This window comes from Phallusia mammillata, chromosome 6 (genome assembly GCF_965637545.1).
Source record: "Phallusia mammillata chromosome 6, kaPhaMamm4.hap1.1, whole genome shotgun sequence".
In the NCBI taxonomy this organism is placed as follows: domain Eukaryota; kingdom Metazoa; phylum Chordata; class Ascidiacea; order Phlebobranchia; family Ascidiidae; genus Phallusia; species Phallusia mammillata.
In genome coordinates this window covers 9,572,096-9,592,062 of record NC_137257.1, presented here as the reverse complement: position 1 = coordinate 9,592,062, position 19,967 = coordinate 9,572,096, and the positions used below count along the sequence as shown (strand labels likewise).

The 19,967-nt window shown below is 36.6% G+C and overlaps 2 protein-coding genes across 2 annotated transcripts; both read left to right on the top strand.

The window, feature by feature from the left end:
• The first annotated feature begins 2,015 nt into the window (after window positions 1–2,015).
• On the top strand, window positions 2,016–6,370 carry LOC145233041 (carbohydrate sulfotransferase 1-like). Its single transcript, XM_080097701.1, has 5 exons — window positions 2,016–2,528; window positions 2,920–3,091; window positions 3,502–3,653; window positions 5,085–5,226; window positions 5,367–6,370. Exons 1-5 carry the CDS (start codon window positions 2,128–2,130, stop codon window positions 5,646–5,648), a joined length of 1,149 nt encoding a protein of 382 aa, XP_079953827.1. The 5' UTR covers window positions 2,016–2,127; the 3' UTR covers window positions 5,649–6,370.
• A 6,990-nt stretch (window positions 6,371–13,360) lies between these two features.
• Window positions 13,361–18,368, top strand: LOC145233081 (carbohydrate sulfotransferase 1-like). The gene is made up of 5 exons (XM_080097742.1): window positions 13,361–13,820; window positions 14,767–14,935; window positions 15,189–15,340; window positions 17,249–17,390; window positions 18,000–18,368. Exons 1-5 carry the CDS (start codon window positions 13,438–13,440, stop codon window positions 18,297–18,299), a joined length of 1,146 nt encoding a protein of 381 aa, XP_079953868.1. The 5' UTR covers window positions 13,361–13,437; the 3' UTR covers window positions 18,300–18,368.
• The last annotated feature ends 1,599 nt before the right edge of the window (window positions 18,369–19,967 follow it).

The window sequence follows — 19,967 nt, the reverse complement described above, 5'->3', positions numbered from 1 at the left end:
CATGAAATGATAGACACAGACAACCATTTGTACTACACAGTTCTATGAAACAATGATTGATTACATACAAATGGTTTATTTATTTAATGTGATTGATGAAACCGAAATTTTCCTTCATAACATCTTCAATGCGCGGCTCTATTTTTCATTCGGGAGACCACTTGATACTTTATATTCAGTGAAAGGTCTGTGATTCGACTTTTAACTGTGATGTTGGATAACGAGACGGACTGCAATTTCGAGTCCACCGTTATTGCCGCATAGGATTGTGGCCATGTGAAAATGGCTGCAGGCTGAACGAGCTCTTTAAACGAGCTTGGTTCGTTGGACAACACTGCATAACACAGCACACATTGCGGCTTTACAGCACACATTGCGGCTTTACAGCACCATGATTATTGTTAGTGAATCCCAAATCCAAAAAATTTTCCTTGTACGAATACTTACTCATCCTCACACGCTAACTGTTACATCTCCAGGTTCAGTTTAGCATGATTAACTTGTCCTGTTACTTCCCGTGCTATGACGTTACAATCGCCATGTGCGTAACAGTAAAGTTGAAAGGCTATATTCTGTATGTGGTAATGATTGGTTCTATTTACTGCACAACGTGGTCGAGTGTGGTGACCATATTACTGCATTAAATAAATTCGTTTGTGTTTACTTAATTCAGTAATAGTTCGTTTGGGCAGAATTGAATTACCGTAGCGCGACCCATTTTTTGACCCTGCGCGACCCATACTTTGAGAACCACTGCTTTAGGGGAATGTCCTTCGTTAAATTTTCAACCACAAAAGTTAGCTTGGGGGTTCATCGACCCTGTTTAATCTCGCTTTCTTCCATTGAGTTATACTGTAGTGTCAACAAAAGAATACATTTTTTTTGGTAGCACAAAAATTTATAAGGCAGGGTCTGCTAGTATTAATTATGACATGTCAGTGCTTTATATAGTGGGAACATAAAAGATGCGAAAGCATGCACAACGCTGCAAGACAATGCATTCACCAAACAGCTACTTGTTCTTGATTAAGCGGTTTAAGGCACGATTGCAGTTGTTTGAATAGAAAAAAGTAAGGAACAACACAAGCAATGAAAAGGCCACAAAAGTATGTAACGATCACAAAGACAAAAAATGTTGATTGTGACATAAATATTGACTCTTTTATTCGATTAAAGAACGTCTCTAAAATCAAATTTTGTCGAAAAAAATTATATGTTAACTAAAAAATCGTACTTTATAAGTTCTAAGAATGGAAAGTATTTTCCTAGTGACTAAAGTTCTACATATATACGTAGTCATTTAATTCGAGCAATTGTATTCATATTCAGTTTTACTGCGTTGAACTGATGTTCGTGGATCGCTGTATTTTACTTTTCATTGGTGATTTAAAAGCGTTGCGACCCCACAAAAAAGGGCATACGACAGCACCGGTGTCGCGAGCGATAGGTTGAAAAACATTGGCCCTAAATCATACAATTTTGCGAAATCGACTTCATTAGATCTGTTTAAATCATACATGGCTTCCTTCTTGCATGTTGAAAACTATTTGCGCACAGTGTTGTGCATGATGGTTATTGTTGAAGAAATTTTATTGATAAATTTGCGTGGTATTGGTCTCCATACATTAACAACGCTTAACAGCCGCCTTTTGGCGCTTTCCCGGTGCAGAGATACAATCGATTTTGAAACTAAAACTACATGAAGTAGCAAAGGGACGACAGCAATCCAATGCACCCATGCGCGCTGGAGGCCTATTTCGGAACTGAAGTATCAGGTGACTTCATATAACTATTAGTTTCAAAATTGATTGTATCCTTGCATCGAAAAAGCGCGGCGCGTTCTATTCAAGCGATTTTTAAACATTAAATTACGTTTTTGTGCTTGCAGCACTTTGTCTGGTGGCTTTTTTTTGTTTTATGAACTAAAAAACGAAATTTTGTGTCATAATATTTGCTGCCGCAACAAATGGTATCCATAAATTAATGTTTTGATTTCAGATCGTTATAATGTGGACTTAACCATAATATTAATTTACTGAATAAAGGAAACCAACCTACTCACCAACCTACAGAGGATACAGTGCTCAAATTAAAAAGGATACTGCGTCCACACATGCAGTTAACGATATGCATACTAACCGGAAACTCGCTGCGTTTGCGATGATGCTACCGACAATTACCCTGGTTTCATTCGCTTATTATCATCTTGTTCTGTCTTCAAGCAAACCAGTTAAAATTGAGACCAAACAGGGGACAGTTCTAAACACGAAACATCGCGGCCGCACAGACGCCGTGATTTTGTTCACGCAGAAACGTTCGGGTTCCAGCGTTTTGGGGGAGATTTTCAACCAACGTACCGACGTCACGTATTTCTATGAACCGTTAATACCGTTTTCGGAGACGAAGTGTGAAGAACTACTAGACGACAGACTTCAAGTTTTAAGCAAAATCGTGCATTGCCAATTTGATTTGGAGCAACATTATGCCCGTGGATTTAACGCCAGCAAATGTACGGATAAATACTCACAGTAAGTTAAGAACACGAGTTGGAGATTCATTTTTTTTACCTGGGCCACTTTGCATTACCAATCGATTATGGCAGTGGTGGTTCCCAACATTTTTTGTAGTAACACCCTTCATTTTACGTACATCTAGTCACGAACAAATAGTTTTTTCGTATCCTAAAGGAATATTTTCTTCAGTTAAAGGTTGTACCATTAGCAAAGAAGATACTCATGTTTTACATTTTATATGTACTATTTTAAAGGAATATTTTCTTGTGTGCACGCAAGAGAAGGGGGCTTTTAACTACAAACGGTTAAATCATATTATGTATAGGCTACATTATAATAACTTATTTGTAAATTAAATCGGCAATTTCTAAGACCACTAACTCTAATGTTTAACTCATATGAACAGATGCATGACCACAAAAATCTGTAGCACGAAAGGCACCAAAAACAGTCGGTTTCTGTCTCGAGACGCGGATCTGTGCAAGGTGGACAAGTACAACATGCAGCAATGTTCAAAGCCCATGGACTTGGACAAATTGTCTAAACACTGCCGAAATAGCTTGATACGAGCAATGAAGGTAGGTACAAAAACATTAAGGTATATGTATAATTGTCAATGCAGTATAAGTTCTTATAAAGTGACAAAAGGATCAAAACAAACAAAACAGTAATAAAAGCTTGTGTGGCTTCAGACTGACACCATGCGTTGCGATAAAACTAAGTTCATCGGTATAAAACCGGTCGATACGCCAGTGGTTCTCAAACTTTTTTTCATTGTGACGCCCCTGGAAAAGTTTTCTGGACTTGCGACGGACCAGCCAATACTAATGAGGAAACTGATTATTAAAGTTGTGTTTATTGATACAACAACAAAATAGCCATTAAACGGAACTATTCTGCGACGCCCTTGGAAAGTTGAAACGACGCACCAGGGCGTCGCGACGCACAGTTTGAGAACTACTGATCTAGGCAATTCCATTGTATTTAGGTGATATATCTGTGCAAATTGGAGTGGCTGGTTCCTTTGTTATCAAGTCACACAGTAAATCTCAAAATCGTACATCTGGTCCGAGACCCGCGAGCTACAATAAATTCAAGAGTGCGTTCCAACAAATCGAAAAATCGGATTTCAGCTGTCAGGTATAAATAGCAAGCATATATGTTGTTTTCGGAATCAATACTATGTGCCTGATTCCGAGTGCAGTAAATTAACCCCCAAAATGCTAAATCTAGGGGTTGTGTTAAAAAGGTTAAATTCCATCGGTAGGACACTCTTGCTATAAGAACTCCTAGAAAAATATTTCAATTTGCTTAGTGATACTGCGTTACTGATATTTGATACGTGGTAAAATCCTGCACCTTTTTACAAAAAAATGGCTTGCAAATGACTGCTGACAACCACTGGAAAATAATTATACCATCAAAAAATTATACCACCAGCACAACAATATGTTATATCTCACTTTTTAAACGTATTAAAAATCAGTCAAAGGTTATGTACAAACCTAAACTTTTATGTTGGTCCACTTTGTGTTATTTTGGGGTTGTTATATTTAAAAAAATCAATTTGATAATTCTATCCATGTAATATTTAAAGTGCTCCTATTGGTTTGTTAAAACTGCTCAAACCGCCACTGCTGTTTAAGTTTGCTTTTACTTTGGTTAATATTTTACCTGATAGTAATTTGGGCTTGTACGTAATTTATGATCCTACGTTTACCCGTTTTACCCGTATCAGGTATCAATGTTTGATTTTTTTTACTTTTTAATGATTTGCACAATCCTGTTCAGTGTTCAATGCTCCTGAAAATCGCTAAAACTTCTAAAACATCATATATAACCAGGGTTGCCATCGATCATATATAACCAGGGTTGCCATCGAAACCAATAATAAGGACCACCGAAAAATTAAATTTTTATACGAAACAAAACAAACGTTTTTAAACAAATCTTTGCATTTATACGAGTCATGACATATCACATGTCATATTTTGGCAGAAACAATCTGTTTCAGCCACTCCTTGTTCGTAGAAAATACTTCGTGCATCTCACAACAGCTCAGGTCTAGGTTTACTTTTACTTGTAGCAGATATTTGACTTGTAATTGTTGAAAATAAGACAAAAAAAGGACTCAAGTCAAAAATAAGGACAAATCTTAGAAATAAGGACAATGAACTTTTCTAAGACTTTGCCCTTCAAAATAAGGACAAATCTTAGAAATAAAGACGATATGGCAACTGTATATAACTCAAATTTATTTCCTACTTGTGTGTTCAGCATCACACGTGTAAAACATTGTAACCAACCAAACCAGTCTTGTCAAAAACACGTAATTGCAGATAAGTGTATTAATTATGTGTAGGCCTATGTAATCTTATCTGAGCTTTTGTTGGTAATTTTTTCAAAAGGAAATGTATTTTGCACTTAACCTTAAAAAATTATTATACATTGGCCTCTTTGCTTTTTTTTAATTAAGAGATTGCTTTAACAAATCAACTTTTATTGACTTTTATTCGTATTTTTGATTTAAATTTACCAAAAATTAATCAATTAAATGATGTGTTAAAACAGATACGTCGCCAACATTATCTGTCCCAAGATGACTGAAAACATCATCTTTGCAGAGAACGTGATTAATGCAGGAGAACTCAAAGAGCAATACATGCGGATCAGACATGAGGACTTTGCAATGAATCCAATCGAAGTCACGCAGGTTATAAGAATAGCAAAGATTCGAATCTTGTAAAGTTTGCAAAATTCGTTTTTTGAGTAGTAACCGTAAAAACATTAGCACCTTTAGATATGCCTACGATTTGTTTCCAACGAGTTTAAAGTTTATGTGCATTTGTATAGGCTGTTTATGACTTCATTGGAATCAACATGAATCCTTCGATTCGAACCTGGCTCAAAGATGCCACGTCAGCAAAAAACGACGATAACCTTTCAGTGAAAGAATCACAAGGCACCAAGCGGAATTCTGCAACAGTTGTGTCAGATTGGAGAAAGAGTTTAACTTATGATGAGGTACAAGAGATACAAAAGATCTGCTCCGAAGCTTTAGACATGCTTGGTTACCGTCAGTTTGACTCTGAAGAGAAAATAAGGGACATTGAATTCAATCCACATTTCAGCTAAACACTGTGAATCCTTAACTTGTACAACAAGTCTAACAAGCAATCCCTAAGATTTTAAACTGGTGGCTTTGTATTAGCCAACAACGAGATATTTCTCTATTAAAGAAGGCATATTAAATTCGACAAAGAAGGTTGGTATTGCAAAATGATTTAAAACGAGACAAATTTAGCGTATACTGTTCAGTAGAGAATGATGCAAATTAATTTGGCATGGGGTGACGGTAATATGTCTACGTTGAAGCGGTGGGCATTGACGGGTAGAGCGTGTGACTATATAATCAAATGTTAATTAATGTGGAATGTACACAACTCTCCAGTGTCGAGCAATGCTGCGTGTGCATGATCCAAATACTTTTGTTTTGACTGTGTGGCATTCAGCAGCCCTAAAATTATCCTAAACTAGGTAATCCTGCATGATTGGGGAAAAACGTTCGTGTTGTTGTAAGAATTATAATTTCATGATAAGGATTTATCTTTGAAGAGTTAGTGTGTGCTTGGGTTAACGAACAACGCTGTGGCGCGTCATAAAACTGTGGGAAAGTTTTGAAGATTTTTCCGTGCCAATATTGCACACTGTTTTGTTTGGCCACGCCCAATGTGTAAAGAGCGGGGAAGACTAAACACTACACAGCATTTTTCTCAACCTTTGTTTTCTGTTGTTCACTTTTTCGCGTACGTAATTTTCAAACGCCTTTCCTCAAAATATACAAAATTCAAAACGAATATGTTTCACAAGCAATACAAATGCGATTATTGAGGCTGCTACAAAGACACCTAATATTTCACAAGATATAGCCTGTTATAAGCTGCAGACAGTGCACACTGTTTCGACCTGTAAGTTCCCATTAGTGCAGCTGGTGACGAGAGATCATTTATTGGCTCGATGCTTTTACATTAATAGCCTGTTATAGCACAAAATGTAAATATTGTAATGGTTATTTCACCATCAAACTAGTATGCTGTAGAAATAAGTGTCAAATTGCTTTTAACCCGAAACCTCGTGTGGTCTTTAATACTGTATGTTTTTTTTCTAGGCGCAAGCAATTCCCTTAATTTACTTTGTCTTTCTATGTCGTATTAACTGCTCATTTTGTCGAAGAGTTTTCCAATCGCACATAATATTCTCCAGCGCCCTCTTAATAATAGCAATCGCACACAGGGTGGCAGTATAGCGCCTATGCTGAGAGCGCTACAGCATTTATTTTGTTTGTGACTAAGAACTACGGAAAGTTGGAAAGACATTGGAAAGCCAATGTGCTGTGCTGTGTGGAGGTGCAAGTGATAGACTACCCTAATTTGGCTTAGAGATGGAAATAAGGTACTCCAAAGTTCTGGTTAACAAATACATGCGCACAGGGTGTGTGTTTATCTACTGCGTACAGCCGCACATCTAGCACATATTTGAGTGGGCCTGTCGGCCATATTGGTTGACTCGATAGGCTTAACTGTCGGCCGCATTATCTGGCAAACGTGTGGCTGTTTACATCAATCAGGGGTGTAAACTGCCCATACGGTTGGAGTTAGGTTAGGGTTAGGAAACTAGTTATATGGGAATAGTAAAGTGCTTTTTGCTTTTTAAATATTTGTTGTGACTGAAAACGTAAGTGTTACAAATAAATCAAGTCTTTCTTCTAAAATCATGTATAACATACTACAAGCCGTACATTAAATGATAATCAAAAGTAATCAGGATTTTAATCAGAAAGAGCTTTTTTGTTTGTCAGCTGTGTAGCTGTACAGAAAGATCGAATTTGGTCAAAAGCACTTTCTTTCTGTGAGTAACACACAATAGTTCAGCTCTTTGCGGTACCTATCCAAGTTTAGCTAAATGTGAGTCAACCTGAGATAGGGTGATTGATAGTCTACTACGTGAGTTATAGTGTTAGTAGCTCTACACAAATCTAGAAGGTTTAAATGAATACAAGGACGGAAGGAGCAATAAAACAAATCGTTTTTCAGAATGTTTACGCAATGGTCTGTTGCTATTGAAATAGCTAGTACTCAAGCATGGTTTTACAGAGGCTTTTAGGCGGCATTTCTCTCCTATATTTGCCAGGTGTTTCAGTGCTGTGCTGGCTACTTTTTCTGTGTAAAGGTAAATCAAGGACTGGAAGGTTTGTTTTGGTTGTTAAGATTAATGTATTTTGTAATGTTTTGCACGTGTCCATTTATGTTAATAAATCAGTTGTGGTTAACTAGCAAAACAAGTCTTACTATTTTAATCATGTATAACATACTACCAACCAAGCATCAAATAATAGTAATTAACCATTAGTTTTGTGCCAGTTTCTTGTTTTTTGCTGTTAAAAACATCAAACTTGCTCAAAGCAATTGTCTACGAAACTTTTGCCATTTACAGAACACTTATTACGTATTTAGCGCTACAAAACTAAGCGTTTTTTGTGTCGTCCAATCCCACGTTGTATTACGAGATTTCGAGAGGCAACAAACTATGCACTGTGTATTCGTGATCAAACATAATAGCCCTGATGCAATTAAGTAAGTTACCCGAGTGAAACAATAAACGCGTGTTGTGATATAGCCACTCGCCATTTACTTTCCTACAGTGTGAACCACAGACTAAAAAATAGTTGCGTAACGCACACATTTATAGGGCAGGTAATTGACATTAAAATAATGAACGTTGGCAGCAATTACTTAAGTAATCTTAACTGTGAAGAAAACTTTACAAATCACGCGACTGTGGCATGCGATCGCTTCATTTATTTACGTACTTGAATCGAAACCACAACTTTGCTAAACAATACATTCCACCAAGCAACTATTTGTTCTTGCTGAATCAGGTAAGTTCACGTTTGTAGTTGGTTTGTTGCATAGAAAATACATGAGGAGACAAATCGTTTTTTGTTGGTAACAGAAACGACAAAATAATGTAACTTTTTTTTGCAAGCATGGTTTTAAAGAGGTTTTTAAGCGGCATTTCTCTCCTTTAATTGTTGGTCTACCCTCAAGAAGGTTATTAATGTTGCCCAGATGCCAGAGGTTTTGACGTGGTATGTTAAATGTCTGTTGTTGATTCATTTTTGTGTAAGTAAGGGTAAATTAAGAAGTCGCAGATGTATTTTGGTCTTTATGAAATATGGTTAGATTTAGGGTTTAAATTGTAATGTCTTGTAAAACAGAATGAAACAAAAATACTTTTATGTAGTGAGAAGTGCATTAGTAAAACCAGGTTAGCCTACTTGTCACACCGCTTGCTTATAGTTAGCGCTGTAATAATGCAACTATAAGTTGCGAACCCCATGTAGTAATACCAGATTTTATGAGACAACAAACTAACTTCCGGGAGGTTTTGATTGAGCATTACAGGATTTAGGCTTTCACCTTGTGTGCTCATGACTGGATATTAAACGCTCCGGAAGTTTTTTGTCATTAATTCTACTTTAACCCATCCACAAACATGAGTTCAAAGCTGTAAAATAGATAGGGTACTCGAATCGACTGAATGAGCACTGTCTAACTTCCTACATATATATATGGATCTAAAAGTAATGTCGGTAATGTAAATATTGTTTACCAGGGCTCAACGCGCGGGTAATAACGAGAAGCTATTGTCCAATTAAACGACCGTTACCGCAATCATAAAGTTAGAACGTTACTGGTCAAACAATATTTAGATCGTTGCACTAAATACAAGGATAGCTGGCAAGCAACCGTCAAACGTTGCGTTGCTAGAAACGCACTGGCAAAAAGCTTGCCAACGAAAAATTCCATCAACTCAGGACAGAAATGAATTAAACCCAAGAATAATACACAGTATAAATAAACAGACTTCGCGCATAGAAGTGTTGCTGAACCAGGTTAAATAACAATTGCAGTCAGTTCGTTTAGACCAGGGGTTCCCAACCGGTGGTACGCGTACCACTAGTGGTACGCGAAGGTTTTTTAAGTGGTACGCGAGTAGCTTTCGTTTTTTTTTTCGCAAAAATTTGGATTCACAACTTTCTATTTTGTTTCTCTGGTTTTGTTTACAAAAAAAATTCCCCAAGCCTCCTCTTATTGTTACGTAACTATTTCTGTTGTTTCGTATCATTACGATCTACAAACTACAGGTCATGTCAATTGCCAACAAGAAGCACAGTTGCTTTGAAAAGCTGTACAACGCTGTGGTACAGTGGGCGTTGATTACGGCAAACGATTGCTCAGCCAATTGGTGGACAGTAAACAAAAGCAAAAATATCATTAAATTTGCTTTAGTGTTATTTTAGTAGGCCAATATTATTTTTCTTAATAAAATATGATTCGATTAAATAAGTTGTTCTGCAAGAAGTGGTACGCGTGGCAGTACAAAGCGTCGAAGTGGTACGAGATCGAAAAAGGGTTGGGAACCCTGGTTTAGACAGAAAACACGCAGACAACAGAAGAGACAACCAAAAAAATCGTTTTAGAATCTAAATTAGATGCTAACAGAAGCCACAAAAAACCAAACAATGTTGTTTGTGACGTAAAAATTCCTACCTTATTTATTCGGTTAAAAAAACGCCTAAGACAGATATAATCTGTTGTGACACATGTTCTCAGCACGATACTGATCCAATGTTTGCATTATAGTCTGCTGGTATTGATACAGCAGTCACTCCAACGTAGGTAAAAACAAAGGGTATCCGGCAAGAGTTATACTTAAACACATTGTTAGTCTGGCTCCTAGATGTGTCAGGTTTGAGACATGGTTGCCACAAATCAATATTCGTGATACAGCTGAACGTTACATTTTCGTATGTTTAAATGTATAGCTTAATAGTACAAATTGAAATGTTTTGTACTTATCCAGCTGTGTTTATGTCATTAACCAGTTTGTTAATTTGTTTTGTCCAGGTGTTTGTGACAAGTTTACGATCTACCCATCAAAACAGACTCAGTGTATGTAGTCAATTTAAGAAGGAAAGTAGTTTAGGCGGGTATTTTTTTAATTAAACACTTTTTAGATGAAATCTTTCATAAATACAATTTTTGTAAATTGGACAAAGTGCCAATACACACATATTCATGTTTGGTATGGTTTAGGCTTTGTGCTAGTCAATTGGTAAAGTCCGTGTCTATACTAGTGTTTCTAATAATACAGACACACTTTGTTATTACACATCCTAAAATTTTTGTTCCACCGCTTATTGAGACCCGATGGTGTGGAGTAGAGGTCTGGAAGCAAATATTTTGGAAAACGCTATTTATGTCAAAACAATATGAATTTACCTTTACTAGCACCAAACCGAAGCATATTCAAGCATACACAAAATTTGTATGTTGCGAAGTTTCCCTTTCCGGTTTTGTTATAGGGCTTTCACAAGTCAGCAGCAGTGAGCCTTTTAAGACCGTTGGTGTACTATAAACTTTGCAGGAGACGCACAAGTTTTTTTGCAGTGTTTGCGCAAAACTTTCCGTTTAATATTAGGTTGCATTGAGCATATTCGTAAGTTTTCTAAAATGCAACTGCAGCTTCCTGCGTTTAAGACCAATTTTAGCCGTTTAAGACCAATTTTAGAAGCAATATGAATAGCAAAGTACGCTGAATAGCAGATTAGGTAAGTACGGCCGTCAAAACACACATACTAATATGCATAAGCGCGGCAGTCAAAACTTGTATTGTTTTGTAACTGTTTGTTTGTTTGTTTGTTTTTCAGCAACGCGACGTTTGTAGGTTGGTGGCCTTACTGCTGGTATTTTATCAACGACCTAAATAATGTTTGTCTGGAAACGTCATAATTTTATGATTTTCTGGGGCGGTCTTTCGTTTTTGGGTATCCACTTGTTATTGTACGAAAGCTCTTATGCCCAGGCTTTTGCGCAGATAGCGTTGTTCCAGCATATGCACAAGCCGCTGGTCGTTAAACTAAATAATAGTTATTTCCTACGCATTGGGCGTTGACAAATGATAACTTAACTTTTAGATATATATAGTAAGTCAGGTCGAGCATTCAGCCAGTCATGCATTCTATTTGAGCAGTTTGTTTTCTGTTTTCCTGTATTAAACTGATGTTCGTGAACTTTTTATTGCTTATAAATAATTTACTTTTCATAGGTGATGTGTCGCGATCCCACAAAAAAGGCCACCACGGTTGTCGCTTAAATCATACAACATTATAGCGACACCTAAGTGTTTGGATATGTTGTGACTAAATTATAAATGCCTTCCTTCTTGCCTGTTGAAAACGCTTTGGATTAACGGATAAGGAGTAACAACAAAACTTAGGCTACGTCCGATTAACTAGTAATTTTGGCAAAGTGTTGTACGTCAGTGGTCGGCAACCGCCGGTCCGCGGCCCGGTACCGGTCCGCGAGGAGTTCGTTACCGGGCCGTATAAGTTTTCAGGTTAAATGCTTTAAAACATTTTGCCCATGTATCCCGGGGATGATAAACTAATTTAAGCGTTTTTATAGCTATATATTTGTAGTTTTTTAAAGACCGGTCCGCGATAAAATTTAGTTTCAAAACCGGTCCGCAGTGCAAAAAAGGTTGCCGACGCCTGTTGCACGTGATGTTTTTTGTTGAAGATTTTTATCAATAACTTATATAAGCATGGTATTGGTTGCCATGCACCAACTTAACAACGCGCAACAGCCGAGTTTCCGCGCTTTCCGGTGCAAAGATATAATCTATTTTGAAACTAAAGCATCATGACGTAGCAAAGCGAAGGCAGCAATTCATATCGGATGCGTTAGATATCACCCACGTGCGTTTGATGCCGATTTCGGAACTGAAATTCCACAGGTGGCTTTCAATAATCTTTGTGTACAAAGGTATCAGTCATACTCATTACAACACATTTGGTTTATGGTGGCCACTTCAAGGCAGTGATTTCCAACGTGTTTTTAATGGCATATATCTTACAGCCAAATGATAAAACTAGTGTTAAAACCAGGCTAAAACTAGTGTTTGCCATCGACACGGATCCGAAAATAAGGACAACCGAAAAATTAAGTTTGCATTCGAAACGAAACAAACGTTTTCGAATAAATCTTTGCATTTATACGAGGCATGACATATCACATGCCATTTTTTGGCCAGAAACAATCTGTTCCAGCAACTCCTTGTTCGTAGAAAATATTTAGTGCAACTCACGACAGCTCAGGTCTAGGTTTACTTTTACTTGTAGCAGGTTTTTTCACTTGTAATTGTTGAAAATAAGACAAAATAAGGACGTAAGTCAAAAACAGGGACATTTTTAGAAATAAGGACAATACATTTTTCTAAGACACTACCCTTCAAAATAAGGACAAATCTTAGAAATAAGGACGGTATGGCAACCCTGGTTAAAACTTAAGGTATTTAAAACGGGAATAACGGGGGAACATCACACAACAAACATTATTAAATCTGTTGTGAACAAAGATGTTGGGTATTAAGTTTACTCCACATTGCAATAGATCTTGTGTAGATAATAAAAAAATATTCAATAATTGTCAAAAAAGCTAAAATGAAGGTTTACACAATATACACACACTGAGGCATTTGAAAGTTATCAAGATCAGCAACATCTGTCCTTACGATGGACAACCTAATTTTTTGTCAAAGTAACTATACTGAATGTGGAAACATTCATAGAAACAAAATCAGTGGATGTAAAAAGGAACATAATTTTTACAATGTTCTGACAGTTTGTTTTATCAGGCTACTTTTCAATCCAGTGTGTTTTATTATTGTTTTAACACACCTTCATATTTTTATTTCTGTACAGCTTTAGGCAATTAACAGGACTAACGTAAATGCAGTAGCTGATACGTCGTCAAAAGATCACAATTTTCCTTCACATGTATACCCAATGGTATAAGAAATGAAAAACATCCGTAGATTTGTCAAGTTTACGTTGCTCCTCTTGACAGTAACCTTCCTATCTACAGTATGGTATCATTATACCATGCCTTCAACCAAAATCGAAAGCAAGCAAGCAATCATACAGACGCCACAACGAACGGACGTTGTGATTCTGTTTACCCAAAAACGCTCTGGTTCCAGCGTCTTAGGGGAGATTTTTAACCAGCGAACGGACGTGGCATACTTTTACGAACCTCTTTTGCCCTTTTCCGAACGAAATTGTGAGGAATTGTTGCAGGACAGACTACAGGTGTTGCAAAAAGTTGTCAATTGCCGATTTGACTTGGAAGAACACTACATTCGCGGTTTCAACGCCAGTAAATGCTCGGACAAATATGCCCAGTAAGTTGTATCTTCTGACAAAATAATTTTATTTACAAAGTAACATAATTTACATTTTGCTAAAAGAAACACAATAACCCATAAACGCACAAAGTTTAGGCTGTTGTGTATTACAATGCCAGTCAAAAATTTTTGGTCAACATTTCATGTTCCTGTGGTGCTAGGTACCAAATCTTTATCTTGACGCCAGAGTTTCTTAAACGTTTCGTTCTAACAACGGACCTTATGTTAATGTTTAACTTCAATGAACCGTGCCTGCGTCAAGTTGAAACCGACTCCTTTATGTGAAGCAACGCGATCTGGCAAATGCCTAAATGAAAACGAACGACAAATCAATATCACCCTTAAGTAAGGGAGGCTAAATCAAAGTTATTGCGAAGTGTGAAACCCTGGTCAAGGTTGTTTTTTCAAAGGCCGAAATAAAGCTTTAAAAAGTGTTTTCTATAATCTAGGCTTCGCCACAATGAAATTATAAATTCTTTCATTCTTATATAAGCTGATAACGAGAAGCAGGCAGTAGACGAACACAAACTTTAATTCCAATGGAGTTTAACCATGTTAAAAAAGGAACCTTTTTACACTTAAAGGTAAAGGCTTATTCATTGTAATTAGCCCCACCATTCGGACACAAAAATTCAAATTGGGTCAAGGGGTTTCTTTACTACTATAACAAGCAAAACAATCTGTAAAACCTAGTGGAAGGTCAGTTTGATTTAACATTCGGTCGTATTGGGTGGAATAATAAGCTTTGGTCTTTTTCCTCAAACATTAGTTAACAAATGCGTTTCAAACTTAAAGATTAATTTCGCAAACGTGGTAAAAATATTTTTCATTTGCTCGAAAGACTAACGGCTTTGTCTAAACACCTAGCAAACCGCACTTTCCATAGTTTAACTGTTTTCTTACCCATTAAATTCACACTACAAAGTAGCTATGTCTTTTATAGGTGCCTGAAGAAAAAGGTGTGCTTCACTGGGGGAGATAAATACAGCAGGTTTCTGTCGAGAGACGCGGGTTTGTGCAATTTGGGAAACAATAAGCAGCAGTGCCCTGAACCAATCAATCTTCCGGCCTTGGCAAAATACTGTAAACAGAGCATGTTACGAGCAATGAAGGTGAGTGCCTACAAACACATGCTGGTTATTCGCCTACTGATTCCTCATGGTTCATAAGTCAGAAAGCACAGTTCTGGTCTTTGTTATGAATAACTTCAGAACTGAATCTTTGCAAATAAATGGCGGGTCGTAATAATTAAAAACGGATTGTTTTGTCGGGATTGTGGTTTAACATCACAGGGATAGGCACCTTAAAGAATAACAGACTACAATTGTTGTCTTAAAAAAACCTTTACCGCTCCTATGCATGCAGGTGATATACCTCTGCAAATTGGAGTGGCTGGTTCCACTGTTATCTAGTCATACGGTCAACCTCAAAATCGTACATCTGGTACGAGACCCGCGAGCTACAATAAATTCAAGAACCCGGAGTAACCCATCGAAAAACCGTGTTTCACTTGTCAGGTGAGTTATTGTCTTTTTGTTTCTTTGGTTAAACTTTATCGGTTATTGAGGTTTGTAAAAGTTTTGGAACTTGTTTATTCATTTAAACCAGACTGGTTTTTGGCGCGACCTAAATATATCTAAGGAATTGATTAAAGATTACCTACGATCAATGAATATGCATCTTTATAAATCAAGAATTTTTTTATTTACGAATAAGATTTTCGAAACTTTGTTTTTTTGGGTTGGAAAATTATTTTTTGATCGAAATGATTCCGTCGTATGTCCAAACAATTCGATTGACGCATATTTGAAAGCGAGTCCGATGCATTATCAGCCATATAACCTGTCTCGCCACAACAAATGCAACGTTAGCTCGTCAAAATAAGTCGTAGTGAAAATACTATAGTCTGAAGCCAACGAAGTTTTGTTTCCTGCACAAAGCACAGTCTAATCACGGCACAGGACAAAACATACGGTCAAAGCACGTAACACCAGTTCGTGAGGTCACATCTACATCCTCATTAACTGCGCCAGGAAACATTGCAAAGTTCAAACATGATTGGTCAGTACATTTAACTTAACTTGCTACACAATTTAACTTACTCACAAGCCGTGAATTACAAGTCGAAATGAGCTGATTTGGCTACTTCCAAATGTGCACACATTAATTATACAATCGCTATACGCAACAGTTTAAAGCTGTGAAAAATGAAAAACAAAACTTAATAAAGGGAGGTTAAAAGTAATGCTTTAGGACCCATATTTTGGAAAACACTGACTGATAAATTTTAAAATCGAACTTATTTAAAAGTTTGCAGTCCATTTTTCAAAACTTAATGAAATTATAGCAACCTTGTCATTGTGAAAACAGAAAACGTTAATAGATTTAACGCAAATGTAATGCCCAGTTTGACCATGTAAATAAGTTACATGTAAACCAACTTCATAAACTTTGCTAACAAAAATAACGCTTTCTTGTAAAAAGACTGAAATTAATTTGGGCCAAATCTGACGAAATCTAAATGAAAGAAATTTGAACAAAAATATATTATTTTGGTTCACGGCATTTCTGGTTATTTGCGGATGTCTTATATGTGACTTATTTGATTGACGTTTTTGTTTTGGTTAATTTCAACCTCTAAACACATCCACAAAAAACGGTATCGGTACAATGTAATTCATGACTAACAAAACCATATAAGTTATAGTCTAGTTTTACAAATTACCTAGAGGCAAGACCCTAATAATAAGGTTGTAAAGAGCTGGGGCAAATATTAGTTGTCCCGTGAAATAAAATTGGAACTTAACATGCAAGAATGTCACTTTCTCTTTGATCGACGTTGTGTTATACATTAACTAGGCCTATGTAGCATTAACAGCAGGTTTTCGATGGGTAAACTGCATACAGTGCACATCGCAGACAACAGTTGCACTGATGTGACCTATAGCTAGGCAAAAACAATGTACACTGTTTTAGCTTTCTTATCAAGTATTTTCGAATATTTTTTTCTTTTTGTTTAGCAATTCCCACATTTAAATCAATGATTCTCAAACTTCGTTTCGCTGCACAAATAGTTTAAAGTTTGCCAGGAAGTATTTGATATTTCAAAGTGCAAATATTGTCTGGTGTTTGAATTTACTCATGTGTCAAAAAAGTAGTCTCATCCACAAGCCTAAAGTTCTAAATGAACTTTCTTTAAACAACTTTTGTGTCGTTGACCTACCAAGTGTCCCGCGAAAAAACATAGTTTGTTAGCACGCCGCATGCTTGAAAAGTTCGAAACCACTGTTTGATATGTGAAAAATATAAGGCAAACATTGTAAAATATGCTACTGGAATTATATCGTACTTGCACCTCGTTGCAGAGTGTAGAGTACACGCTCATTTTTGAATTCATATCTCAGCTAAGAACCTAACTTTTTCAGACACGTAGCGAATGGAATTTGCCCTAGAATGATCGAAAACATCATCTTTGCAGAAAACGTGCTTAAAACTGGAGAGCTCAAAGACAAATACATGCGAATCAGACACGAAGATTTTGCGATAAATCCAATAGAAGTAACACAGGTAATGATTATGAAAGAATTTCCCATCTTGAAGGTTTAAATCTTAACCATGTGAACCAGCAACATATTGAAACCTATTGTAATTATAAAAACACACACCATTCAAGTTTATAGAGGGCTCTTCTGGCAAATGTAATTTATTCTTATATTTCGACGTCATATACAGGTCGTCTTCATCAGGGTAAATAACACTGAATGCGACTCGCAATAAACTTGATATTATGCCTGGTAGCAATAGCAATAGTACACACCATTCAAGTCAATGGATTCTTGTGGAGAGCTTCAATTTCTTATTCTAAAACACTAGCCATGAGTCTGTTGAAAGGCAAATTTGCCTTTCCGGGCGTGTAAAGGGACAGGCATTGATTACTGAAGGTGACAAGATTGATCATAAACCATGTGTTCCTTATGGATATATATATGTAGTATTTTTATTGATAAGATATCCAATTCTGTTTGCAGTTAAAACGTCTATTTACCATTTGCTTATAACATAATTATCTGCGTTATTCAACAAATTCAGTTAGTTTAATGCTACAATGTTTGGAATTTTAATGTACAGTGTATGTGTTTTCTGAGACACTTATTCGTGGTATTTTCTTACATGCAGGCCGTTTATGATTTCATTGGAATCAACATGAACCCACGGATTGAGGCTTGGCTTAAAGATGCCACATCAGCAGATAACAACAGAAATCTATCGATTACAAGTAAACAAAGCACAAAACGGAATTCTGTAGCAGTTGTGTCAGAATGGAGAAAAAGTTTAACGTACGAAGGAGTACAGGAGATACAAAATATCTGCTCAGAGGCGTTGGACATGCTTGGGTACCGCCAGTTCGATTCCGAAAAGGAAATGAAAGACATTAAATCTAACCCACATTTTACTTATGACACGGACAATGTCTAGCACGCAATGTCTGTGCAAACCAAACGCACATGGTTCAGTCTTTGCCTGTTCTAAACCGTTGTTGTTTTATTGTTTTGAAAATGTTCGTGTTCACAATTATTACTTCAATTTCAATGTTGTTCAACATGGTCCTGGTTTTCTTAACAAAGTTGATTGAATGCTGTTGCGCTATTTCATATCACTGTGCAGTGATTTTAAGGACAATAATAATTAATCAGGTCTTGAATGCTTTTATATCATGTTGTTTGTACTGAAAAAGTCTGCAGTGTAGAAAATCATTCAAATAATTAAATGCACGCTTTGGGCACTCACAGAAGGGCCAGCCATACAATACCACCACAATCTGTTTAGTCTCACTTTATGCCGTTTTAAGCAACTTGTAGCATTTGACGGAAAAATATGTTGCTACAAAGCGTTATGAATACAAAACTTGTAGTTTTAATTCTTTGGAGTGTATTTTTTTCTTTTCTTAACGTTTGTACGCTTCACTTAAAGCCGTATTTACCTTTTTTTGTTACCGTCCAATAGTTTACAAGTAAATTGCCTTATCTTCAAAACGCTTGCTTTTCGTTTCCTATGTTTAATTGACGATGATAAAAAAGCATTTATGCAAGGTGCAGTAATAAAATTGCTTTTGCGTTTTGGTATGCTTAAATGCGTGGTGCTGATAGTGTAATTTTTACCATACTGGGTTTAATGAATGTAGAGTTGATATAGTTCTTATACATGTTAAACAGAAATTATAGGTTGTTAGATTTAAATTCGATAAACAAGTTTCGTCTAAGCTGTGCAGTTTTGTGAAAAAAATAAAACAATACGATACTGTTGAGTTGAAAATAACAGGCACCCAGGCTAATCCTAAGATGGGTGATCTAAAACATCCGTTTATGAGATTTTGTAATGTTGAACCGCTGGCAACTTATGATTAGCGCCCCGGGTAAACATTATACGCTTGATAAGGAGCGCAAAAGACTCATAATGCGGTCGAAGGGCAGACACTACTCAAGTGTTTGTTACAGCAATGCAACTGATAAATACAGCGATCAAAATGTTGAGGGTCAACAAACCGGTATTTGCTGGGAAAAAACGCATTCGGTCGTAAGCCAATTTCTTAGGTTGATTTAATGATGATGTACCAAATATTTGTTATGTCAAACCCATATCTCAGCGTCATTGTACAGTGAGCCGAACGAAGGCCTTAAACCTGGGTTGCAGAACTTAAACAGGGCCAAGCGTCAATTTCATTGTCATACATGTTTGTGTCGTGTCACATCAAGTAGTTGCTTGTATCGTATAAAGAACTTTACTAAAATATCCTTTACTGAACCAAACAACTGTTATTTGTTAAACTTCAAATCACATCTGCGCGAATTTATTAAGTTTTTTTTGTCATAGTAACTAAGCATGATATGTTAATGATCAGTATTTTGTGAAGTCTGATGCCGTCAATGGGTATCAAACACCACCTAAGCTACTTTTATAGTTTACATTCTTATTAGAATAATATTTACCAAAAGAGTGTTAAAGGTGTGGTAGTACCAACGAAAAAAACAACAAAGGTGTGTTATGTAAGTCGGTTTAATTGCTTAGACGCAAAATGTCAATATTGCAGATGCATGATTTCTGTGTTTGGTTTAGCACTGATAGCCAATGTGTCAGCGGGCTCTG

Bases quoted from the DNA above. Each gene is read 5' to 3' on its own strand.
- LOC145233081 (XM_080097742.1), top strand. From the start codon at position 13,438: ATGAAAAACATCCGTAGATTTGTCAAGTTTACGTTGCTCCTCTTGACA. The intron at 13,821-14,766 runs GTAAGTTGTATC...TGTCTTTTATAG, and splicing joins TGCTCGGACAAATATGCCCA to GTGCCTGAAGAAAAAGGTGT. The intron at 14,936-15,188 runs GTGAGTGCCTAC...CTATGCATGCAG, and splicing joins GCATGTTACGAGCAATGAAG to GTGATATACCTCTGCAAATT.
- LOC145233041 (XM_080097701.1), top strand. From the start codon at position 2,128: ATGCATACTAACCGGAAACTCGCTGCGTTTGCGATGATGCTACCGACA. The intron at 3,654-5,084 runs GTATAAATAGCA...GTGTTAAAACAG, and splicing joins AATCGGATTTCAGCTGTCAG to ATACGTCGCCAACATTATCT. The intron at 5,227-5,366 runs GTTATAAGAATA...GCATTTGTATAG, and splicing joins ATCCAATCGAAGTCACGCAG to GCTGTTTATGACTTCATTGG.